General features: G+C 34.2%; 2 protein-coding genes across 4 annotated transcripts; both read right to left on the bottom strand.

Moving 5' to 3' along the window:
• Positions 1-403: 403 nt before the first annotated feature.
• On the bottom strand, positions 404-20,144 carry eps8l3b (EPS8 signaling adaptor L3b). 2 transcript variants are annotated; one of them, NM_001328079.1, is made up of 20 exons: positions 19,542-19,646; positions 17,445-17,498; positions 15,949-16,016; positions 15,812-15,873; positions 13,421-13,579; positions 13,015-13,164; positions 12,760-12,848; positions 11,895-12,025; positions 10,808-10,923; positions 10,580-10,697; positions 10,407-10,477; positions 9,225-9,299; positions 8,742-8,887; positions 5,321-5,492; positions 5,158-5,189; positions 4,076-4,169; positions 3,397-3,501; positions 1,256-1,347; positions 1,014-1,146; positions 404-844 (listed from the first exon to the last, which is right to left on the bottom strand). In NM_001328079.1, the coding sequence occupies exons 2-20, from the start codon at positions 17,474-17,476 to the stop codon at positions 803-805; spliced, it is 1,887 nt and encodes a 628-aa protein (NP_001315008.1). In that variant the 5' UTR covers positions 17,477-17,498; positions 19,542-19,646; the 3' UTR covers positions 404-802. The 2 variants fall into 2 exon arrangements, with proteins under 2 accessions (NP_001315008.1, XP_005167077.1); XM_005167020.6 differs by having other exon boundaries at positions 412-844; positions 1,256-1,344; positions 19,542-20,144.
• atp5pb (ATP synthase peripheral stalk-membrane subunit b) lies at positions 20,094-25,871 on the bottom strand. Of its 2 annotated transcripts, none has more exons than XR_012383689.1 (7): positions 25,756-25,854; positions 24,927-24,963; positions 24,693-24,838; positions 22,585-22,748; positions 22,294-22,419; positions 20,796-22,206; positions 20,094-20,688 (listed from the first exon to the last, which is right to left on the bottom strand). XR_012383689.1 is itself a non-coding variant. In NM_001005960.1 (7 exon segments), coding segments are annotated over 7 exon segments (759 nt in total). In that variant the 5' UTR covers positions 25,784-25,871; the 3' UTR covers positions 20,094-20,207.
• Positions 25,872-27,533: the final 1,662 nt, after the last annotated feature.

The following is a 27,533-nucleotide window of genomic DNA, read 5'->3' on the forward strand; positions in this document are numbered from 1 at the left end:
TGGTAGAAACCGGAGCACCCAGAGAAAACATGAACACGAAGAGCATGCAAACTCCACACAGAAATGCCAACTGACCCAGCCGGGGCTTGAAACAGCAATCTTCTTGCTTTGAGGTGACCGCACTTTCCACTGTGCCACCATTTGTAACATTCACCCCATTTGAAAAAGACAATTAAATATGCTTTGAATGTGAAAAAAAAATTGGTAAATTTGATTTTGTGCTGACAAGTTGAGGCATTCATCTTTGACCTGCTGTGAGTTTAAACACAAATGTATTTCTGCATTGTTAAAACTTGAATATCACCAAATATATTCAACCCCATAATCAAAAGCTTACTTTAAAGACCAGTAAACAAAACATCTGCATGCAGAGCTTAAAAAAAAAGGTCAAGCAAAAAAGTACTAGAGAGCTTATTATTGGCACATTTTTATTAACACACAATTAGCCTACAGTTTCATCAGTGTTTTGCAAATATGGCTTATTTTGCATTTTGGCTGGTACAGTATATTAATTAATCATTCAACAAGTGACCACCACCTTAAAGAGATCAGTGAAATCAGCTTAAATAAAAGAATCGGTTTTGTATGGAATAAATAAATGAATGCAATTCTCAGACATGATTTGCAACAGTAAAAAGGGATGTGGTCTATAATTTAGTAGTGAACAGCCCAGTAGGCATCGGTCCCGGCTTGTTTTCAGATGAATGGAAATTGTGAGGTGTTTACTCAGTAGCGCTTGTTCATTCAGGTTCAGGCAAGTTCAGATTCCTGCTATCAAAAATACAGCAGCGTCCTCGGATTATCAGCGGCCACCATACTGACTGAACTGAGCCTCATTGGCAAGCTGCAAAGGAAATGAAGATAACATTGGCTCTGCCTCAGTCCCGAAATGACCTCCATGTATAAAAACACACGGTGAAAGCACCTGACCACAATCAAAAGTGCTTCATAAATAATGGTATTTGTGCAAGGCGTGAGTTTGTGAAGAACAAACAGCTTATTGTGGGACTTACTGCGACTGTGGATCTGACGCTTTGCAGCTGGAAAAACACTCGTCCTCCTTCTTCTGGACATATCGCTCTGATTTCATCCCGTTTCATTCTCAGCAACATTGCTCCATCAAGTATCCCGAGATTCTGGATCGTCCTGCGCAGATACAAGAAGAACTGAGTGTGCGAACGACTTATTTAAAGTGCATGGTTATTAGTAAAGACTATAGAATAATTTAAAGGTTAAAGTAAAGCATGTTTCTTACGTTTTAGAAAAGCCTTTATACTGTAACCAGGCTTTGACTTCCTCAGGTCTAGATTTCATGTCCAGAGATGGAGGTCCTCTCATATTTTGCTGCTTTAGAAAACAAAGAATTGTATAAAAATCAATGAATTGGCTAAATATACCCAATGGCCACTTTATTAGGTACACTTTCTTATGGCAAATATGTGATTTGTAAGTCATGGAGCCACAACTCTGGGGATTTAAGCATGCACACCAGTGGTTATCAACCATGCAGCTGGAGGACCGCCAGCACTGCAAATATCCATATCTGAAATCACCCCTAAAACCCTCATTCACTATATTGTACATTAGTCCATTAATATAGCCCACTTGAAGGAGTGAATGAAAATGAGTGAGGAATTTCGAGCGTTGGAGTAGATGCCGTTTTATGCTTTGCTTGTTGATAATCCTTTAGACAGAACTTCTTGGTCAGACATTATTTCAGACCCAGCAATTGCTCTATTAGTAATAAAACCAAGTATTTTAATTTCTTTTCTTAAAGTTTTATATACAACGTTAAAATGTCAATAAATATTTTATTTAGAAACTTACACGGATAGAATTCTCCAGTGGATGCCATCTTGAGGTCAGACAGGGAAATTAATACGACACGCAAAGTAAGTGCAATATTGGTATTCTCCAGCTGCTGAGTGGTCATATGGTGTACACTTGTGTTGCAGCTAGAAGGGATAAAGGCCTAGCCGGACTGTTACAACAATTATTTATATTATTTATTGTATTACCTTTTACATTATGTTTTATTAATGCCTACTCCTAGCCCCTACCCCTCACTTTAACAAAATACTAATGTCATAAAAACAACACTGTATTGATTGATTGATGTGCGCATACACAATTATCCGCAGCTGTATTATTTCTAGGCTGTGTTTCACTGCACTTTTAGGCATGCTTTCACATTCTTCCCTTAAGGGAAATCCCTACCACCCTTTTAAACTGTGCTCCATTTAGTCAATTGAATGAGGAAAGCTTTCACGGACATACCCTCAACTCCTTGATTTTGACAGACAGAGAGAGCAAGTCTGCTTTATATGATTGTCCCTACATGTCTCAGACTGCAGTGCACTTAAGACATCACAACAGGGTAGTTCCCAAGTGCTCAAGGGTTTAGTGAAGGCTGCAGGGGTCACCAAACTTGTACCTGGAGGACCGGTGTCCTGTAGAGTTTAGCTCAAACCTTAATTAAACACTCCTGAACAAGCTATTCTAGGTCTTACAATGTATAGTTGAAACCTTCAGGCAGATGTGTTGAAGCAAGTTGGAGCTAAATCTCTTCAGGGACAACAGCCCTCCAAACCAATTTGGTGACCCCTGGTTTAGGGCATTCTATTTACACCCATTAAGCTGTTCCACTAGTACTGGACACTCGTAGGACTTAATCGCAGGACTAAAGTTAGAGAGTGAAGGGTATAAAAATTGTAATGGAATGCAGCCCTAGATTTTACCGTACACTTGTTATTGCGGTGAATTTTGGGATTGATTGTGTGCACTTCAGCATGTCCACCATGGTTTCAGACAGCACTTGAAATGTGCGCTATTTAGGGGGAAAGGGCAGGATTTCAGGTAGAGCTCATGTCTCTTTAACCAAACACAGGCCATTCAGCTCATTAGCAGAGACTTAAATGAGTGTGACAGACAAAGGAAGCATGCAACGTGCAGCGTTGGTGGTCATCCAGGACAGTAGTTGAGAACCACTGATGTAGACAAAGGTTAAGATGATCTGCTGAAGTTCAAAGTGAGCATCAGTATGGAGAAGAAAGTGACTTATATGATTATTTCAAGTATTTCAGAAACTGCTGATAGGAGATTTGTTATGAATTGGCAGAAAACTAATCTGCAGCAGCTGTAGCTTGCTATTAAAATCTCTAAGGAATGTTTCCAGCACATTGTTGAATCAATGCCATGAAGAATTAAGACCACAATATGATCCAACTCAGTACCTACTAAGATAAACCTAGTGAAGTGGCCGGTGAGTATTTACTCAATAAAACAAACACATCCTGTCCAAACTAAAGTGAAAATGAATGAATGAAAGGGTTGTTTAGTATGTGCACAACACTTTGCATGTCTTAATGGAGGAATTTTGTAGGGACTACAACTTACTGGTGGCCTTTCTCCATCAACAGGTTCTAGAACATTCTGAGGCACATAACCCTCCTCGTTACGACTGTTTTTCACTTTCCACCATTGCCCAGACTTGTCGATTACCTGTTTATACAAGCACACGAGTTTAATCTTGTATGACAATGTAGTATTTTTCAGTTTATACATAAAAATATGGAGATATTTACTTTAACATACTAAGAAGTGATTATGCTAAAACATTACATTTCAAATAAAAACTCTTACTGGTAAAGTGGTAAAATCTAATGATTTGAATAATAGTAGTGGCAACGTTTGAAGATTTAAAATTTATTTTAATTAGTATCTTGGTGCAGAACTGTCTACCTTAAATTTATTCTTTTAATATATCATCAAATTATTATTTTTATAAATATGACTAAATAGATTCTTTTTGTAAATAATATCTTATTAAATAGCAAATCCTAGTAAAAGGTATGAGAATTGGTATATTTGGTCCAGGAAAGAAAAAGATCTAACAGGTCACACTTAAATGTATGGAAAACTTTCATAAAAATGTCAGCTCTATTGCACTTTAATATTTGAGAAATTATTTTTATCTGTTCTAGAAACTGTTGTAATAACTACGGTTAACAAATGAGAAAAAAGTCATTTTGCATCCCTAAAGTAAATATAAACAGTTTAAGGGTCAGGCAATTACCTGCACCATGTCACCCTTCATCACACTCAGTTCCTGACTGTTTCTTGCCATAAAGTCATAAATCACCCTCATGAGGAGCGGCAGCTCTGCTAACCTGCATTACATACAACAAAGGTGTTAATACAATTGATCGGAAATATAACTTAAAATCTTTAGTGATCTCATCTGTCCATTAAATACTATTTAAGTGTTCAATGGTTTTATCTTTATGGGTATTTTCAACTCAAGCTGGGTAAAATGTGGACAAACCCAACCCATTGGGTTGAAACAACCCAGTAATGTTTAGAGTATAAAAAACTTGTAATTGTGGTGGATTGGAAAGTTGTACTTAGTAGTATTTCTAATACACTCTTAAAAATAAAAGCATTGGCATAAATTGTTCCATGAAGCATCCATAAAAACTTTGAATTCAACAGAAGGACTTTATTAGCATCAGTGGTTTTATAAAGAAACTCAAACATCCATGAAACCTTTAAGTTCTGCTTGAGGTTTATTACAGGGGAAAAAAGATTTTTAGATTGTGTAAAAGTTTTCCACATTACAGATTTTATTTTCAGAAGCTCTTTAGTGAAAGGTTCTTTGAGGAAACCAATGATGCTTATTCTATGACACTGCTGTGAATTTACCAACTTGGAACCTTTATTTTAAATCAGTGGTTCTCAAACTTTTTTCATCAAGTACCACCTTAGCAAAAAATTGTCTCTCCAAGTACCACCAAAATGAGCAGTATTGAAATACAGTAGCGTAGTAGGCCCAGTAAAGCAGCTACAGCTCTGCACAGTTAAAAAACCTGGCAGATTACCTCAGAAATATAGCCTATATATAATATATGGCATATTATATACATCATTTTTAATAAATTTTGAATTATTTGTAGCATGTACATGAGATATTTCATTCCTCCGTGTACCACTAGAAGGAAGCCCGCGTACCACTTGTGGTACACGTACCACAGTTTGAGAACCACTGTTTTAAATAATGTACTATTGGTTTTATGTACTACAACCTTGAGAAAACAGTAATGCAACAGTAACACAAAAGCCTAAATACAGAATTATAAGAATGAACAGGACATGGCTCACTTCATGGGTGGGGGGTTCCAGGCTCTGTTGTCCTAGAAAAGAGGTGAAACAGCACTTTGTATGAATTTCAATTTATTGCACCTCACCTCATTTTAGATCTACACATCAAACATGACATATTTTTATAATACCCTGATGAAGTTTGCCCTCTGGGAGATTGTACCTGTTCAGGTGGCCTCTGACTGGCGTTTGCGGGTGGAAATCGCTCACTGTTGCTCCGTGACAGCTGTCTGTTTGCTGGAGGAGATTGTGAAGGGCCGGGTGGAAGAGGCTGCCAGCCATCGTAAAACTCAGGGTAATATGGAGGGATTTGATCGCCGTTTGGCCATTTGGATCTGATTGAAAAACATAAATATTTACATAACTAAAGCAAAAGATTTTCAAGTGCTCATCTATAGGGCTTTTTAAACTGTAAATAGATGACACTGTGTCATCCTTAAGGAATCCTGGCTTATCTTTCTTTACATTTGACATTGTTCATATATTATGCAGGGTTAACAATTAATCCTGGGTAGTCATACACTGATGTTTCACAATGTCCAATGTTACACCCAGGGTTAATGTTTTTATTTGCAGTGTCAGTCACTGATTGAATGAATATGCACAAGATATGTTGACATACCCAGTTTAGTATCTTGCATTGCACATCCTTATTCACTCGAAACAATGCTGGGTTTTTATAACATGACATCAGATTGACATTGTCCCCCAAATGAAAATTGTGCTGACATCAATGTCCAATGTTCAACTTAAAATGAACCAAATATCAACGTCTAATAATGTTAGAGCTTGACTGACGTTGTATGGACATTACCAATATGACATCTATCAGATGTTGGATTTTGGTTGCCATACATGACAAATAAATGTCAGTATTTTGGTAACTTTCCAACACAGCCTAAAATCAAAATCAAAATTGACATCAAAATAACGTTATCCTTAGACGATGACTAGACATTGAATTTTGGTCACTTGACGTCACAACCTTCATCTAACCTAATATTAATGTCTTACGACATTGTGTGCCTGCTGGGGTAACTTTAAACAAATTATCCCAACATTGGGTTTGTTTCTATTTGATCCAACCCAGCCATTTTTAAAGTGAACTACCACTGTTTATAGAACAGTGTTTCAAACCGTACAAAGACATTTACTGACTTTCTATTTTCTACACTGTAAAAAAACCTGTTATTGGGCTCTATTTTGACGATCCATGCGCAAAGTGCAAAGCGCAGGGCGCAAACGCATTAAGGGCGTGTCAGAATCCACTTCTGCTAATATAAGGACGGAAAAATCCGCTTTGTGCCATGTTGCATGGTCTAAAAAGGTTGAGCTTATTTTCTTAATGAGTTATAGGTGTGTTTTGAGAATAAACCAATGAGAGTCTCATCTCCCATTCCCTTAAAGAGTCAGTTGTGTCGCGCCATAGCGCATTTGCTATTTACATGACGAACTTTGTGAGTGGAAAAACTGAGCGCTTCATTAGCAAGAAAACAGTTAAACAGAGCATCTACATTCTGAGAATGAGAGATGAGCCTCCTCATTAATTACTTTCACTTTCGCTTTTGTGGATTGGGAAACCTTATACGCACAGACATCTATTAGCCTATAAATAATTAATTTAGTTTGATAAGCGCAAAGATTTGTTTCAAAACAATTTCTAAATTCAGTTCTAATTTCCACTTACATTTAACTTATATTTATATTTTATATCCAAATACACATGCTGTGCCCCATATGGTCTAAAACCTGACAGGTGGGCAAATCTAAGCTTGTTTTTAATAAAACAAATATAAATAGCATTTAATGAATACTACTACTAATAATAATAACATTATACAAAAGCTAATCGTCACAAATAAACTGAAATAAACCCAGAGATGAAGAAGGCATGAAAGTATGGTTTTTATATTTATGTAGGCTAGAAAATAAAATGTTTTGTAATATTTTAATCCTTTATATTTATATCCTATATATATATATATATATATATATATATATATATATATATATATATATATATATATCCTTATTATATTCTATATATATCCTTAATATTTAAATTCTTTTTCATATGTTAAGATAATTGCGTATTGCTCTACATCTTGTGTGCTTTAAGCAGTGTGTAAGCGAGGCGCACAACTAACACGCTCTGCGCTGGACTTTAGACCAGCTTTGTTCTGGTCTATAGAACAGACTATTATAGTTTCTCAAAATAGCAACGCGTCAGCAATGTATCTTAACACACCTCCCTTTTTAGATCGGATTGCCTATGGCGCCTATGGCAAATGCATTTGCTATTTAAACAGTGTGGCGCAAAACGTCAAAACGACTCTTGCGCCAAGCTGAAACTAGCAAAAAACAATTACAAAACGCCTTGTGCCACATTGCGCCGGGTGTTTGATAGGGCCCTTTATGTTGAAAATTCAACTCTACAGTGATTTTTTTTTGGACAGTTTAGTAGTTAGAAATAATACAATATTTAAGAAATAATATACAGAGAAAAAAGTCTGTGAAAATCACAGAAACAGTACTATATAACAATTACCCAGACAATATATCATATTTAAGCTATTAAAAATGTAAATAAAGTTACATTTTCAAACTTTTCAAGGTTAAAGGTTGTTGAATGAAATAATCCCATTATGACATTCAAAAGCATAAATAAACAGGGAAAAATAAAAACATGAATCACAAAATCTTGAAAACTGTTAATGTACAAATATTTTAGTGTACTAAAGTGGTCTCCAAACACTTTTTATTTAATATTCTGTCTTTTTATAAAAAAAAAAAACTTTTTGACTAATACTAATATTACTCATTCATCTATTCTGTCTGCTTTTTATATACTGTATAAAGGATTATCTTCTAAAGCTAATAATGCCATTTTTATTTTCCTTTTCTTTCATTTTATTTGTTGCTTTGATTACTTCTACTGCCCTCATTTATAAAACACTTTGCATAAATGCTTCTGTCAATTGATCAAATATAAACAATGTAAATATATGGGTTCCGACAGTTCATACTCGGTTTTGTTTTTCACCTGGTATTAAAATGTGTTTTTATTAATCTGATCACAAGTGGATGCCACTATATATACAGGTAAAAACAAGAGGCTAAAACGTTTTGACCTTATCCACTTATCCACTGTGCATTTCTCAAGCTACTGTAGTTGAAAACAAAATCTCATGTAGTTCAGTCCATTTTAACAGCCACAAATGATCAACTATTCTCCTCTTACTGACTTATATTAAATTGTTATTTTTATTTGACGTGTCCTGAGAATGCATAGCAAAACGTTTTCAACCTTTGCTGCATTGCATCTAAACACACAAAGTGTTACTGCTATAGCTACTGATCCTTTTTAATCCCTCCTTTCTCACTTTCCTGTAAACTGAAACAAGAGGGATGGGATGTAATCAAATCTGAACCAGTCCCAACACACATTGGAATGCACGTTAATACCAGGTGGAAACAGTTCAATCATAAAACATTCCTTTACATTAAGTAAAACATGGTGTTTGGAACAACAGAACCCTAGTATAAATGGAGTGTAAACAGTTTGTAGTTTTTTAAAAGAAGACCTTGGGATGTTCCACGCATCACCCAAACTGCTCCACAGTTTGTCCTCATTCGGTGTGACCACACGTCCCAGCAGCTGCAGAGCATTTTCTGTGAGCAGTGGACTCAGAACAGAGGGTGGAATGTTGGGAGGATAATGACTCATTATCTGAAGCAGAAAGAATCAGTCAGACATGGAGATTGATACAGGGTGATGTGCTGTACTTTTAATCATTAACATGCCAAAAATATTCAGCAGTAATCATGTGACTAAACTTATCAAAGCAAAGATTTTCTCTGGATATATAAAGTGCATACTTTGACATACACTGCTATGCTTTTGCAAACAGTTAACTGACTAGTCAGGTGTGGTCATGCTGACTCACTATATGTACAACAAGCTTATAAAGTGCAGTCCTAAACTTTGCCCATCCATTGCTATTACATAATGAAATTATTGTAGAAAGTGGTTGCAATGAAAAAAGATGAAACAAACAGTTGCTTACAAAACCAAGGGAGGAGAAGAGACTGTGAACAAAGTCAGGAGCAGGAGGGTTTTTAAGGTGACCATCCAGCTTCCCCTGTTAAGTAGAGATAAGTATGTGTTTTATTAAATATTACAATATGAAACATTTCCTGGAAGTTTGTTATAGTGACATTGGTGAGTTTTTTTTATTTATTTACTTAAAAGCCTTTCAATGAGAGACCAAATTTTGAAATAATAGTAATAAAATTAGTAAAAATCCAAGAAAACTTAATTCTATCGTAGTTTAAAGATATTATGCAATCAAGTTTTAAGAACAACAAATAATAACTTGACTTCTAGTTGATAATTTGGTATCAGAAGTGGAATATATGAAAAGCAAATGTCTCTTTATTTTTTTTACGCTTATATATTATACGCTTATTTTATAAAAATAAAATATGATCATGCCTTGATTATTAATTATTTAAATAGGACAGTATGGTCTAACTTTGCTTAGACTAAAGTGTTGTCATTGAACAGAAATAATGTACAGTATAGAATATAAAGTCATGCTGCAGTGAAAAAAGAATTAATATTATGACTCCCATGAGCTTGGAGGACTGCATCCATACATCTCTGCAATGACTCAAATAACTTATTAATAAATTCATTTGAAATAGCGTTCTTGCAGGACTTCCAGAGTTTATCAAGATTCTTTGAACTCATTTTCAATGCCTCCTCCTTCATCTTAGCCTAGACATGCTCAATAATGTTCATGTCATTGAATGGGCTGGTCAGTCCTGGAGCACCTTGATCTTCTTTGCTTTCAGGAACTTTAACGTGGAGCTGAAGTATGAGAAAGAGCGCTATCCTGCTGAAAAATTTAATCTCTCCTGTGGTTTGTAATGTAATGGGTTGCACAAATGTCTTGATACCTCAGGCTATTGATGTTAATGTATGCCTCCACACTGAATGTAACCCCAAACCATGATTTTTCTTTCACCAAACTTGACTGATTTCTATGAGAATCTTGGGTCTATGTGCGTTCTAAGAGGTGTTCTGCAGTATTTATTATTATTGCGATGCAGTTCAACAGAGGATTCATCCGAAAAATCTACCTTCTGTCACTTTTCCAAATGATCAACTAGAAGTCAAGTTATTATTTGCTGCTCTTATAACTGGGATCAACGACACGATAATTAATTAAATTTCGATTACTTACCAGAATATTGAAGCCATACTTTATTTTCTGCAAACAGGACACATACTCCTCCACAGTGGGAATATTTGCAACTGTTATATTATAAATAATAGTAATTAAAAAAAAAAAAAACACTCATACATCTAAAACATAACTCAAATTAAAATTGCAAGTAACATGTATCAGTTATTCACCGGGCGCTTTGGGAGCATTTTTCTTTTTCTTTTTCTTGCTTCCATCATCTTTTGGCAAAGCCGAACCTACTTTATATGTGAAAGTCTCAATGTCAGCTGCTACATGGTTAAGGATCTCCTGTAAAGAATTATTAGATGGATGAAACAAAGGTGTCATTGAATCAACGTATAAATTGATCTATTAACAGGCCAGGAGGAGCCTGAAGCTTGTGAATAAAAGCAACTGACAATATCTCTGTTGACGTCATTGAATGGAGGGGGAGTTTGCTCTCGCTCAGACTGCACTGGCCTGAAAGGAACTTCATCTCTGGGAAACTGCATTGTAGGTGAAGGCCGTCTGTCATCTGGAAGAAGCAGTTTAATGAATAGGTTAAAGAATCAGTGGATGAACGCTATAATTTAACCCTTCCATATTTCTTACTTTGAAGTTACAGTTGTTAAATGGTACTTTTAGGCCTTTTTTGCATTCATTTTTAATAAGAGGACAGGCAAGAGGGATCAGAACACCTGCTCAGATATTGCCCAGGCATCTATGACTCCGATCTATGATCTTCATTGATCAACACAGACTAAAATCAATGAATATAGTTGGTTTCAGTGATATTTTGATTTGATATTATGGTAGTATATTAATTAACTCTAAATCAAGCAATGTGTTTAAAATAAAATAAATATTATATTTAATTACTTTATTAATGTCTAAATATATAAATGCAAAACCCATACATATGACACATATGACCCTTAAAAATAAGCTCTATATTTTGGCAACTCCCATCAAAGATGCCTTTATAAAATTTTTGTTTACATTGTGAAAGTCTGATTTGTTTTTTCAACTTACAAAAAATGTTTCACACCCTGTTTACACCTGGATTTAACCTGTTCTCTTATCATCAGATCAAAAATAAGCATATCTTAATAACATGTGTAAACAGAGCCTTAGTTTTTTCCAATCATGTCTACAAGTTTTAGTTTTTTATGCAGAAAGTGCCACAAAACTCACCAAGTTTCATTGCATTTTAAGGAAAGATTTATATTTTTGCAGTCCAAAATGACTCAAAGTTAATCCACATATGTAATTTTTGCCATGATATATTCACTTTTAAGTTTGAGAATCTCCTTTAGCTCTAATCAAATTGAATAAAATAAGTATGAAAGTCAATGGTCGCCCATCTGATAATTCACATTCTTCCAAATATCTTCTTGTTTCTGTTTTAGCAGAAGAACGAGACTCAAATTGGACTGGAACAGCACTGAACTCTCTTTAAGACCATCACATTTCAGATCATTTTATAGTAGATGAATGAAATCTGACCATAGTGATCACCATAATCTTCATAGCTGTTGTATTGTGGAGGTGGAAAATCTGGGGGAGGTGGGTTTGACTGTATGGGTCTCTTCACATTACCCGGATAACCCTGACCAATGATGCTTTCCAGATGACTCCTGAAAAACAGGAAATATGCAGAGCACTGATGAAAATGATTCATTAGTACTAACAAAATATTTAACAAAAATCTTTATATGAGTTAAACCTTTAAACCTAAAACTTTTATTTTTCTTCCATTGACCTTTTTTTTAAAAAACATATTATATATATTTCAAATGTTTGAGCCAAATTTCAAAACTGTCATTTGGTGTGACTGTTTATGTTTAAAGTATAATTAAATAAATTACAACTCTTATAAAAAATATTAATAAATACTTCAGGCCTAATTTGACAAGTCTCTAAAGAAAAAGACAATATTTATAATCCATATTTTCTAAAAACATATCAACTTATATTAACACTAACACTATATGCAAATTTTACATCTGGTAATTCCACTGAAAATATTAATAAATATAAGGACCGCATTCAAAATCATGTAAATCAAGATATAATTCATAATTTCATATTAAATAAATAGCACTATATTAAGATAAGTGTTCAAAAATGTAGATAAATGACTGACATACTTTTTGTATATTATTAAGAGATGATTTTCTTAATTTTTGCTATGTCACAGCATAGGACATATTTACTGTACCTTTTAGTTAAAAAAAAAAAAAAAAAAAAAACAGACTACAGAAATATATATATTTTCTTTCTTCAAAAAGTCAACTACCCAGATATACTTTTGTTTTTTGTAATCATACAGTATATTGAACCACATTGTTTTCCTGAAGCAGAAGCTGACCTGATGTCCATCTGTGGTTCTTTAATCGGTGGACTGGCATCTCCTCCTTGCTGAATAGACTTTTCCAGATCATTGGCCACTTCCTGAGCCTAAACATTAGACAACAGACATGTCTACATATATAAAACTATCCCAGATCCCGAGAGTGGGGGAATGGAATGGATGGAAACTCCCACAATCCAAAAGATATGATACAGACACATTTATAACAGCCAGATACACCACTATCTAGTGTGTCTGAGAGCCGTTCCTTACCCCGGCCTCCTCACACTGGAACAAGAAGGCCTGTGGAAATCGCTGGCTGGGCTCTTGGGCTGAGATTATGAGGAGAGAATCATAAACGCAACTGTCCAGAACAGCTTTGGCCTTCCTAATGCTGTTCAAATGAACAGACTCTAAAACCTCCTGCAACAGAGAAAGAGTTTATTGTTAGTCTACTCTATCAATATGATTTTAAATAAAACATTATAAAAGTACATTTTACAAGCACATACAATTCTTTAAAAAAAAAAAAAAAAAGAAGTCATAATGTGTATTAAAGTGTAATGAATACAGGAGAAATCCCACAATGCATCAGCAGAGGCTAAGTCTAAAGAGAAACACCATGAAAGCAAGCATGCTAAGAATATAAATGTTTTTAAGCATAAAGTTTGTCACTGACCTTGGTCTCAATGTCACACAGTTGCAGGTGGTTGGCCTGGATCTGTATGATCATGTCTTGACCCCAAATTTTTCCTTTACTGTCCAGAATCTTCAGCCTGTTGACACAGTCATCAATGCTGCTGACCTCTCTGCCATCCAGTGCACAGGTGAACAGATGCTGGAGAACAGAGGCAGAAGAAAATTTCCAGTCACTTTTTTCTCGCTTTATATATATATTCTCTCTTCTGTGGAGAGAGGAGAACCTTACAGAAGGAAAACCATCTGTGCAGCAATCCACCAATCAGGCCTGTATGGTAGAGTGGCCAGACGAAAGGCACTCCCCACTTGGAATTTGCCAAAAGGCATCTGAAGGACTCTTAGCCCATAAGAAACAAAATTCTCTGATCTGATGAGACTAAAATTGAACTCTTTGAAGTGAATGTCAGGCTTTACATTTGGAAAAAAACAGGCACAGCTCATCACCAGGCTAATACCATCCCTAAATTGAAGCATGGTGGTGGCAGCATCATGCTGTGGGGATGTTTTTCAGCAGCAGGAACTGGAAGACTATTCAGGATAGAGGGAAAGATGAATGCAGCAATGTACAGAGACATCCTGAATGAAAACCTGCTTCAGAGTACTCTTAACCTTAGACTGGGGCAACGGTTCATCTACCAGCAGGACAATGACTCAAAGCACACCGCCAAAATATCAGTGGAGTGGCTTCACAACAACTTGGTGAATGTCCTTGAGTGGCCCAGCCACAGCCCAGACCTAAATCCTATAGAACATCTCTGGAGAGATTTGAAAATGGCTGTACACCATCACTTCCCACCTAACATGATAGAGCTTGAGAGGTACTGCAAAAAGGAATGGGCAAAATTCCCAAAGACAGGTGTGCCAAGCTTGTGGCATTATATTCAAAAAGACTTGAGACAAATTGCTGACAAAGGTGCATCAACAAAGTATTGAGCAAAGGCTGTAAATACTTATGTACATATGATTTTTTAGGTTTTTTATTTTTAATAAATTTGCAACAATTTCAACTAATCCCTTTTCACATTGTCATTATGGGGTATTGTGTGTAGAATTTTGAGGAAATAAATGAATTTAATCCATTGTGGAATAAGGCTGCAACAAAGAAATGTGGAAAAAGTGAAGCGTTATGAACACTTTTATGATTAATTTTGTGTTATGATGCTTTGTTTCTGTTTTTAGGTGTGATTTTTTTTTTTACATTCTGCCTTTTTAACATGGCCATTGTTGGCAAATTCTGCACATTTTACAGTCATGTTGATTGATGTGCATTGCCCCTTTAAACAAATAAACTAAAAATTAAGAGTTCACACTTAGCTAATGTTTGATAATAATTGCAATTAGCTAGAAGAGAGCTCAGAGATCCTTAAAACTGGGCCTCCCACCTGGTTAGTTAGTATAGAAGGGGGTCTGAGCTCAGGTGGGTCTCGAAGCTTCCCTAGTATAGAAGGGAAATAGGGTGACATGGGGTGAATTCTTTAAAAACGAAGATGAGAGAAGTAAGAAAACGGGCCATTTCTGTAAGCTTAAATTCAATCGATTGGTCTATCACTGGTCAGTTATAGCATGTGATCCTCTTAAAATTAGTTCATAAAACTTCACCTAATGAATCATGCTAAGGTGTTTATCCACTACTAAATGAGATTGCTGTGGTTATCATGCGAAGGGTTTTGTGAATTTCACACTTATGTCATTAAATAGTCCAGCTAAGTTTCTGTGAATTATAATATGACAGATAAGGCTTGGTTGTCAGTTCTTCCCTATAACATATGGGTGTTGATTTTGCCTTAACAGGTTATGATTATGAGTTTGTTACATATGTTATCAAAACATTACATATGTAATAACATATACATATTATATTAGATGTTACATTACATTACATTACATTACAAATAACATCTAAACAAAATTGTCACAAATTATCTAAACTTTTTGCCAAAGAGATTTTTTTTATTATTATTAAACCTCTTGTGAATTTTTTACTCTTTTTCACATTTTTCCCAAGTCATTTTAAACGCCACAATGTTTAAATATATTTTTCCACAGTATTTTCTGTTATATTTTTCTTCTAAAGTGTATGTAAAAAAGTAAATGTATAGCAATAAATAAATTGCTATTGTCAATATAGTTATAGCCACCTTCAGATTTTGGCTTCTGAACAAACTACTGTTGGCCACTGACTTGCCCAATTAACCTAATTAAACTAGGTACACCTTCAAATTGCATTTCAATATACTGATAAATAAAATATTAGTAAAATATTATGAACTGTCAACATGGCAAATACAAAAGAAATGAGATATTAGAAAGTAGTTATTTTATGTATAATTACATATAAATATGTTATGTTAAAATTAAATAACATTTTTACCTCCACTCTGTACTGAAAGCTGTCTTGTCTGCTCATCGATTCTGCATACTCCTTCCTTTGCACTAAAGCATCAAAGTCAAGTTAAAATCATGGTATTTTATTTTTTTAGGATATGTTTTTAATGGGTTTGTACTTACTGTAGATGGATTTAGCACTGGGACGAGACATGCCAGAGCCCTGAGATGATGGCTCAGGTGAGAAGCCTCTATAATATACCAATCACAACACAATATGTCTTTGTTTCAATTTTAAAGATGTTGAGTCAAGAGGTAGGAGAGTAACATTAATTTTGGGTGAAACACATAAGCAAACACACAAGATCAATAAGTGAGGGACAAAATACCATGATTAACTAAATGCAATAAAGTGAGTTTATTTACCAAGATAGTCATAATAAGTGCAAAATATGTATGTAGAAAGAACAATAAATATTTACAAGAATATATGCAAAATTACAGACAATTAATGGGACACAAAATGTTTGAACAAATAAAACCATTCAGAAATACAGCAGATTAAGTTCTGTATGTGATGCTAAGCTGACTGCTAGTCCTGTGTTCAACAGTAGTGGTTTGACAACACTGATCTTTCAGAAAATGGTGAGAAGCATTTAGTCACCAAATAAAAGAAAACAATCTATTCTACTGGCCCAACCTCGACCCTATGCCCAGTTCACTCTAAATTTAAGTATTCTTACAGCTTACAGTTAAAGATATAGTTTACCCAAAACTGAAAACTATGTCAGAAATTACTCCTCCTTTTTAAACCTTTTTGAGTTTCTATCTTCTGTTGAACACAAAAGAAGAAAGTTTGAAGAAAGTTGGAAACTTATAAACACTGGCTTCCATGGTATTTGTTTTTCTTACCATGGAAGTCAATGGTTTTCAGCTTTCTTCAAAATATCTTCCTTTGTGTTCAACAGAAGAAAGAAACTCATAAAGAGTTGAGGTTTTTATAGTAAACTTAGTGCTACAACATTCAGTAAACAGCCAAAAAGACTCCCAATGCTGTAATGCAAGTGAAAATAAACAAAACTCCATATCTAGATTGAATTCCGTTGCAAGAGTTCTAGGGAATCCTCTTTTGTGCAAGCTGACAAATCGTTCTAAAATTGAAATACAGCGGATTATTAGTTTCATGGTTTAATGCAAAATATTAAAGCTTTAAAGCACCTCAAAAATAAATAAATAAAAAATAATTTTTATATATATATATATATATATATATATATATATATATATATATATATATACAGTATATATATACAGTATATATATATATATATATATATATATATATATATATATATATATATATATATATATATATACATATATATATATAAAAACTCATAGGTGTTTACTTAATATTATGTGACAAGTATTATGAGAAATGTTTTGTTTTCCTCAGAATTAAAACTTATTTCTCAATAATTGTGATTTGTATTAAACTTTAAAAGTGCATCAATCAGGTAATATTGTTTGCTTGGCTGTTATGACAACTGCTACTCGAGAGATATAGATGGCAGGGCATGACGTATTACACTGAACCACCCTTAAACAGGTTTCAAGTCCAAATTCCACTGGCACATGCAGGAAAAGATAACACTGACAGAGGTGAGTAGGACATGTACCTTGGCTGGAAAACAGGGTTACCCCCATACATTCTTCAACGTGATGTCTAACACCTGTAAACACAATATTATCCGTCATAAAACCATTCAGAAATACAGCAGATTAAGTTCTGTATGTGATGCTAAGCTGACTGCTAGTCCTGTGTTCAACAGTAGTGGTTTGACAACACTGATCTTTCAGAAAATGGTGAGAAGCATTTAGTCACCAAATGTGAGAAAAGCACAAGTATTACAAAATTCTAAAAACAGAAAAACCAGAACAAGTTATTGTTTTTAAAGTTTTAGTCTACCCAAAATCTGAAAAATTTTTCATCAAAATTATTTCTTCTGTTAAAAACAAAATGTTAAAAGAATGTTGGAAACTGGTAGCCATCAACTTATATAGCATTTCTTTTACAGAATTTTCAAATAATGAAATTTAAATACCAGTTTTCTGTAATAAAAAAGGATGATAAATGTTTATGACTGTGTTTATTATGTACAGTGAGCATAAATTAAAATTGTCGCAAATTATATAATATTTTGAGTCAGACAGTTAAAGACAAAATGAAAAATTTTCTGTTATATTTTCTTTCATAAGTATGTATAAAGTGAATGTATAGCAATAAATAAATTGCTATGGTCAGTAGTTAGCCCCTTTATTTATTTTTTTTTTAATTGGCTACAGAGCAAACCACTGTTGTCCAATGACTTGCCTAATTAACTTAATTTAACTAGTCAAGCCTTCAAAATTGCACTTCAATATACTGATATATATATATATATATATATATACATATATAGTAAAATACTAGTAAAATATAATGAATTGTCAACATGGCAAATATATATAAAATTAAAACATAGTATGTTTAAAATGTAATAAAAAAGATACTAAATGTCTGGGACATTAGTTAGGATTAGGGATTAGTAAATGTGGGAAATGTTTAATTTTTTGGTTGAACTGTCCCTTAAAGAAAATATACACAAATGTTTTAAACCAATCAATAATTGACAATTTTGTAAAAAAAAAATAAATAAAAAAAAATGCAGATTCATGTGGAATGATTTTAGGAGTATCAGAACTAAAAACATAATAAATAATATTTAAAAAATATACATTTTTAACTTAAGCGTATACAATGCAAATCCAATTAGATCCATTTATCTGTTAAACAAAGCAAATCTCTCATTTAATATCTCTACTAAAAGACAGAGCATATTACTTTACAAACTGTATTGTAAAAAAATCATATGAACATTTTAATATTACTATAGTTATATTACAACAATATTGGTGATATTACTAAAAAAATGAATAAATATAAAACTTACACAAGTAAATACAAAGACCCGACAATGGGCTACAGATCTGCGGATTCCTGCACACGCTTATTCCGAGTGGGTCTAGTTATGATTTATAGGTCTTACAATTCCATTACAGAAAAGTTGTGAATATTTTGTAAATGTACAAAAGCTTGAAATAATTAAAATTTAAGTGTAAAACAAATCTTTTGTTGAGCCAAGGCTGTGTTCAGCTGATTTTTATTTGATTTACCAAATGAAATAATATTGAACTCTTTAGCTAATTTGTGAGATACTAAAAAGAAGCTTTGGTCATACAAACTTTAAAATTAAAAATAATGTTTAATGATAGTGTTATTTTGACCTGTAGTTCAAAATAGTCTCTCAAACAAAGTCATAACTGAGTGAAGCCATTAAACTGTGACAAAATCACAGCACAATCACGCTGGAGCAGTTATCATATAAACAACATTTATTGAAGAAAGACTCTTATGTACTCAAAAACAGACAAGTGTCCAGTAATGAATTAAGTAAACCGCAAAAAAAGTGCTGACAACATAACGCTGGATCTTTCTTTAACAAGTTTGTGCTTGTGGCTTTACAGGAAAACATCATAAGTCATACACTATAGAATGAACTACGAAAATGAGAGAACACATACATTACCACTAGTTTAAAATAACACAATTAAATAATTCTCAATCTGTATGTGAGCCTGTATACAGCCACTACACTCATTGATTATAAATATATATATAAAAAAAAGATACCACTAAAACAGACCTTGTAATTAACACAATTATTTCACATTACCTTCGAGAAAATCCTAATGTTTTAACTGCAAATCCTCAAATGTAGGTTGAGCTTCCTCCAGATTTGACATATCCTTAAGTCCGTGAAGTGCACTAAAGCAAATATTCTGGACTTCCTGCTTGGGAAAAACAGGGGTCAAAGTCTAGTTCCTGAATTATTGTAAAAGGTAAGAGCAGGTTTTCCATTTATATTCTTGAGTTCAAAGGTATGGTCATTATTAGACAGCTCTGACGTCTACAACAAAGTGGCATGCTATGATCCAAAATGCATTTCAACACTTACATCATATCGAAAGCTTGTTGCTGTAGTAGATAAAAATCATAAACCAAACAGGATGGATTTTAAAAGAAAAAGGTTGGCATGTACTGAATGTGAAGCGTCACAAATGCCACACAGTTTGACGCTTTGCTATCTAAAAGACCTGAAATGACACATTTTGGGGCTTAATTTGTTTAGTCATTAAACTCATCTAAATGACACCTCTTAGCTACATAAAACTGCAAGACAGAGAGCTGGACATCTTCAAAATGTTAAAGACAAACAGGAAGCACATTTAGTGAATAACCAAATCTTTTATTTATTACGGGTATGTACATTTTTGACGACACTGCCAGTCTGGCGTGTTGACGAGGAAAAGGTTCATTTAGGATGAAAACTGACACAGATTTACACTGTAGCTCTAGCCTGAGTGCTCTTGGCCAGGACCTTCAGATCTGAAATGCACTTGGCGATGCTCTCCTTCTCCTGAAAGAAAAAAACAACAAATGAAAAATGAGATTAGACCAAGAAAGCAACAAGTGTTAGAGAATAAATGTTTGTAGTTATTAAAGATGATCTAATAGGGCACTTTTATTAACAGTGTACCTATTATAATTTTAATGTATTGAATAAGAAACAACTTTTTGCGCCAATTTAGCCAAATCATTTGATCAACTTCACAACATAAACTTTCGAAGACAGTTGTGTATTCAGAGTTTGGAAGTGATATTGGTCAGTTGCTAGTAGTTCTAGATTTTCTGTCCACATTTTTTCAACTACACTCTTAACCAGCTGAAATGTTGAAGAACAAAGACTCCATCTAGAGGCCAAACTAAAATCGTACTTCTAGTAGATATCAACTCCCACTTGCGATAGTATCTGGATGCAGCTTTTATGATGCAAGCTGAGATTGCATCGCTAAGAGATATTTTACAAATTTACAAACAAATGAAAAAGTCATGTTTCCCATAAAATATATCAAAATTAGTTTAAAACCAAACCAATATCAATTTAAAAGGAGGTCATTTTGCTTTGGTTTTGAATAAACTTGTTTAGCTTCTCAGCCTTAATTTCTTTTAATTTATTACCTCAGTAAAAAGATTTTTTTTAAATGTTACAACATTCAGAACAAGAAAAATTATGAAATAAGTATAAAACAAAAATTATAAATGGTTGGGCATGGGACGACAACCTGTTTAAAGGTATAGCGCGGTTTAGAAAAAGGGTTTGAAACCGCCAAAGTTTTTAGTTATATCATTCATAAGATATATGTAAGTTTTTCAGTTTTTTTTTTTACATGTTCTACACAACTATTTTATTTAGTTATTTAGGTCAACAGTATTTTCAGCAGAAAATAAACTTTTACATCAAAAGCTACCGGTCCAAAATATTTAAATATTTCCTAAAATAAAAAAAGTTTTTTTTTTTTACCCAGACATTTAAAAAGAACTTATTTAGGAGCAGAAACCCGTGAAACAGTGATATTTTTACCCAAGATTATCATACTGTCACAACCTTATACCGGCCCATGCCTACAAATGGCATGCAATTAAAAAAAATGTCAAGCCTTGATTTATTTATAATAAAACTGTGTGTGTGTGAAATGTGTTGTGAATTGACTCTTTTACTGAGGTAAAAAGACGGGTGCACAACTTTTTTGTTTGGTCTGGTTCTCAAAGTAGAACCTGTAAATATTAATAGGTAATTGTACTGTTTGTTTGTTCATTAATTCATGTAAATTACTTAATCTTTTATGTCTATTGTCAATCTTTGAAATCCAAACATGAACTTTTGAATGCAGTTTTAGTGTGATTTGCATATACTGGCGCATTTCATATTTCTACAAATGAGGTATGTATTCGACTCTATTGCCTGGGTTGGTCCAGAGTTTGACTGACACTTTTCACCCTGCCTATGCTGGACTGTGTTCACAGTGGTTTAACTTCTGAACCCCAGTTCACTTAAATCAATCTACTGGCTGATGTATGTACAACATTGAACCTTGTTTTCAGCATGGTAACACTTAGTGCACGAGCCTATTTATTATGATCGTTATGGAAAGGTTCAAACTAAAAAGAAGAGAGACCTTCCCTCCTAAAGTTGTGCAAAAACAAGACCTCTCTAACACCAAATTTGGTCCAACTTTATATTTTAATCCCACATGTGCTCCAGGTATGTGCTCCCCTGACTATAAATACAACAAAGTGACAGCAAGTATTTCTTGTACCTGCTGTGGTGTGATGCTCTTGACCACACTCTGCTCCACCCAGTTCACCATGTGCTCCTGCTCCATGCGGCGGTGCAGGTTCTGAAGCTCCACCTGATAGTCCAGCCTCTTCTTCACCTCATTGGTCACCATGTGCAGACGCTCTCTGTAGTTGATCTCCAGCAGCATAGCCACGTTATTCTGATGGAAGATTGGATGAAAGACATCAGAAAACTACACCTAGCACCATTCTAGGTGCAAATAGTTCTACATGAAAATGCTTCTCACCCTCTTGGCATCGAAGAGCATGCTTCTTCCTTCTACTCTCCACTGCTCCTTCTTCTCGTTTTCAATGCCCTGAGCATAACTAGCCATAGACTGATCCTTCACCTCCTGAGCCTTTGCTATTTTATCCTGAAAAGGAAGAGAGTTTTAAGTTAAAGTCCCCAAATACATCCCTCAAATAGTCTGTAAGTTAACTGTGCAGAGTGACACATTTTTCAGAGTGCATGTGTCTCTGTGTCATTCAATATAATTAAAGTTAAGTAACTGTTTGGTAAAACGCAAAATGTTACAAACCGCATTAAGTTTGTCAGCGAAGGCAGCTACACTGGGCCCAAACTTCTTGACGGCGTAAATGATGACTGCACCAATGGATGCACCAGCAATGGTCTCGTGATTGATTACATAGATTTCCTTAGACAGCAGGTAGAGGAGCAGGCCAGTGCCAAGCATATAAGGCCCTGAAATCAGAAGACAACGCAACTGTTACAATCACACCATACACAATAATCTCCTTGTAAAAAATCTTCAGAGGGTAGAGCTGCAAACTGGTTGTTGCTAGAAGGGATACAGATGCAGCTGAAAGTTAACAAGAACCATTTATATTATTTATGAAAGTTTTATTTTTTTAAAATCAACTCCTAACGCAACGTTTCTTCCGTGTGCTCCAGTTTCCCCCAAAGACATGTGGTATAGGTAAATCGGGTAAGATAAAATTGTCTGTAGTGTGTGTGTGAATGAGTGTGTATGGATGTTTCCCAGTGCTGGGTTGCAGCTGGAAGGGCATTCGCTGCGTAAAAACATGTGCTGGATAAGTTGGGAGTTCATTCCGCTGTGGCGACCCCAGATTAATAAAGGGACTAAGCCTAAAAGAAAATAAATAAATGAATGAATGAATGATACACAAAATTAAGAGAGATTTAAGGCCTACTCTCAATATGCTATCCGAAACGTGCCCAGGCCCGTTTCCCGGAACGTTTGAAAAGTGTGAGTGTGCTGAATCATTCTCACTGTTTAATGAACGCAAACTGTCGTAGTTTATTAAAGAAGCAAACCCCTCACTGTACCACAGCTGCGCCTTCAGCAAACTTCCTAATTCCTGCAGCACATAAACTTTTCGACTGTTTATGAGCGTCAAAAGTGGCGGATCCGTTCGGCGAAATATGACTGTGTGTCAACGCATCCCAAATAGTTAAATATTGGGGATATAGGGGATATATAACGCATCCCCTTAGTTAAATATTGAGCGTTTCGTGTTTTAGAGTAAAGAGTAGGAGTGTGTTATTTTGCACAGAAACATTATATTTTCGTCTTTGAGAAGCTCAGTTCACATTTCTAAAAGTGTTCTGAGATTGGGACACTTATTTGGTGTCATCAGTGTTGTCAAATTCGCAGTTTTCCCAAAAAATTGGGCTAATTTTGATCTGTGTCAGCAGGTCATTCGTTTATTCTGCATGTTAAAGTTTTGATATAATCCATACAGATATAAAACCTTGTTTAAAGGGTTAACTAGGTTTTCAAGAGTTCACACTTAGATATTGCGTGACAGCTGTTAGCAGGTTTGGCATGCTGTCCCGGGAGAGAACCCTGAGCTCGGAGATAGTTGAGCCCAGGGCTCCCACCAGGTCCATAGAGCATGTGAGGGGAGTACGAGATCAGGTGGTTCTTGAGAGCTCCCCTTTTTGTAAAGGAGGAAAGGAGGATAAAGGGGGTGGATGGGGGGTTTCTTCGGAAAACGAAGATAAGGGAGTAATATCTAGCTAGGCTACTTATAGTAAGTTAGTATAGATCTGATTGGCTAATTAATGAGTGTAGATAGGCGGCCAGCTGCAGTCAATTATATCAAGTGCTCCTCTCGAAATTAGTTTAAAAACTTCCCTTATTCTGGGATAAAAACTAGGATAGATTACATAATTAAATGTACAGCATTGCATTATAAATATAATTAATTCTTAACGCAATAATATTTCTCTAAAGATACAGGCCCTATTTTAATCTCTCAATGGAAAACATGAATCATCATTGATATTATTATTGCAATACATACCAGAAAATATTGTGATAGTTTTATGCCTATTCCTATTAAATAATCAACAATAAATAATAGTATAATAAAATAGTACAATAGTAAAATTGCATTACACTTTGTGGCACTTTTTAATGTAAAATGCAAATGTGTGATTTGCACAATGTTTAATTTCTGCAGATATAAATCATTCTTTCATTCAACTAAGAGACCATGCTGATCTTCTTTTATTTTATATTTCTCCACATATCAGAGTTTACAGAACTTCAAGGTTAGCATGCTGCAATTTTCACATGAGCTTTTGTTTCCTGCTTTAATGACTTAAAATTGTAGTGCGACTGGCCCTTAAGAAAGGAAAAAATAAAGCTGATAAACCCACCTGTCACACCAGTCTTGGGGTACAACATTGTGAAAATCTCCTCAGGGAAGATGCCATGACGGACCTTTCCTCCCTTCTCTGGTAGAGGGGGTACTGGTGCAAGACTCTGGGATGACTGATGAAAGGAGCGAGGGGCCTGGACCAGGCTGTAGAGAAAGCAAACACATGGTCAACAGATTTTACTCAGTGTCACTTTCTCCGAGTATTGACCACATGAATAAAAGATATGCATACCAAGCACCAAAAGACCCGCTGTTTTTCAGGGAATGGCCTGCAAGAAATAATCAAGAAACATATCAGTGCTTTTGTAAATGTTAATAAACATGTCACAATCATTTGAATCAAAATGACAGAAAGAGCCTAGTAATCTCGTTTATTAGATAAAACTATGTAAACGTTATCAGAAGAATCAATGATTTGGCTGAAGTGAATGGAATCCTTGTGAATGCATGAATAAACTATAACTGTTACATTTGAAACAGTATGTCTACATGTCATTAACTAAATAATAACATACAATATTTATCATAATTTTACTTTATTTTTTTATATCGACTTTGTTGCATAAAGAAAACTTAATGAAATAAACGTCCTTGCATACAAATTGGTAAGTTGTCACTCTCATCGAGTTATAAGATAATGCAAATATAGTTCAATCTCATACACAATTTGCATTGATAAAATATGTTTAAAACATATCCCAACACGTGACCATCAACATTATTCCACACATTCCGCAAACTGAATTTGCAGTTATTAGCTGAAAGCTAATGCTACAACTGAATACAAGGGCACTCTGAAAACTCAACAACTTCATAATCTTTCTCATTCATAAATGAGTGCCTGAGCATAAAATCAACATCTCATTGATTCATTACGTTATTACGAAGCGAATATAGATTCAAAGGAGTAAAATTGTTTCTCTATGCATTCATGTGCGGCCGTTCACAGCGTGCGGCCTTCAGTTTTACCCTTCAACTTCACATTCGTCCTTAAAACCTTCTAGTTAATACGCACAATCAGTTAAACTGTTAGAATAGTTTTCATTTGATAAACTACTCACCTGAGACGAGCACCAGCCTCGACAACATGTTTTACGGTTAAATGTCAAGATCCCCGGCTGAAACGTCTCTGCACCGGGCTCTCTGTGCCCTTCTAGACCAAGGATGAGAAACTCTCAGCGCTTCTATCGCGAGATGTTTTGGAACCAGCGTCTGCCACATCCGGGAGACTCTTAAGTCCACAGCGCCTAATAATTAAAAATAAAAGCGTCGACACTTGCAAGTCGTTGCCATTAATATTTGGACCTTTATGTGATGATAGACAATGCCTGAACGCATTAATGATAAAGTCGTCAAGAGAAGCATTGTTTATCGATGTGTAAGAGTCCATCAGTGGAGTAACGTAACTTACGTAGTTAACGTAAACCCTGACAGCAGATGGCAACACTTTAGCATAATAAAGCATCTAGTATTTATTTTCGTATTTCTAGTACTTATTTTTTAGGGTATCTAGTATCTAATACTAGTATATTGTCCATTAAGTACTAGATACTAATGCTTATTTGTTAGGTAGTACCTAATCTTTAGATACTACTACTTTTTAAAACATAGTGCTTACTGATAAAACACTAGTTATTTTTATTAGAAACTAGTACTCATTCATTAGATATTAGTATATATTAAATATAATCTAGTACTTATGTTTTAGATAATAGTATCTAGCCTATTTAATAGTTACTATTACTTATTCATTAGATACAAGTATTTATTAAATAGATACTAGTTCTTATTTATTATACTATTACTTATTTTAATAATGACTAGTAATTATTCTGTTGTTACTTGTAACAAATAAAAAAATTCCATTAATTTCTACAGAATTTGCCATTGAGATGTTAACTATTCAGTTTTGACTAGTATGTAATCAAGATGGAACTATTTATATACTAGTACTTAACCATTAGGTACTAGTACCTAATTAATAGATACTAGTACTTGTGTATTAGATAGTAGCAAAGACCTACTTATTCATTAGTACTAATATCTATTTAATAAATATAGTGTGTATTAATCAGATATGAGTACTTATTAAATCGATAGTATGGGCTATAGATTAAATGTCAAAACGGCTTGCCTTATAGGCAATGTATTTTGGTGCATTAACAAAACAGATTTACTAAATAGATATATTTATTCAAATGAAATTTTAGTCACCGAACATATTGAAAAATTGAAAAATACAATTAAATTCAAGTAAAATATTGCAAAAAACAAAACAACAACTACAAACTCTTAAATTTCAACAAAATCTTTCCATTTTTTGCTTATTTAGATTTTTTCCTCTTTTTAAATTTTGTAATTAATATATTTCTATAACATATAAATTTGAGTGTACTAGTGTTTGGACTGTTATCGTAAATTATTTTGTTAGATAAGCTCCAGATTTGGCTGGTTTCGTAGATAGGCTACATTTGGCATGTTCACTAAATTAATCATTAGATTATTTACTATGGTACCGATACAAAAAATAAAACAAGAACAATCAAAGGGTTATCTGATCTGAGGATAGATGAAATAGATAAAGAAATTGAGAGTGAGTGGTCCAAAATAATAACAAAAAGATGAAAGTGATTTAGAGATTTAATAGATTGTACAAATTAATTATATGTTTTGAGGGCTTTCTTGTTAAGTGAATGTGGAATTGTAAGTAATTTTTAATTTCTTGCAATAATGCTGAAAACTGTTTTGCAATTTGAAAATGTACATTTATGAATATAAAATCTACATGAAAATAAAGTTTATTATAAAGCCGACATTAGAATTTGTATGAAAAAAAGTG

Source organism: Danio rerio, chromosome 8 (genome assembly GCF_049306965.1).
Source record: "Danio rerio strain Tuebingen ecotype United States chromosome 8, GRCz12tu, whole genome shotgun sequence".
Lineage (NCBI taxonomy): Eukaryota > Metazoa > Chordata > Actinopteri > Cypriniformes > Danionidae > Danio > Danio rerio.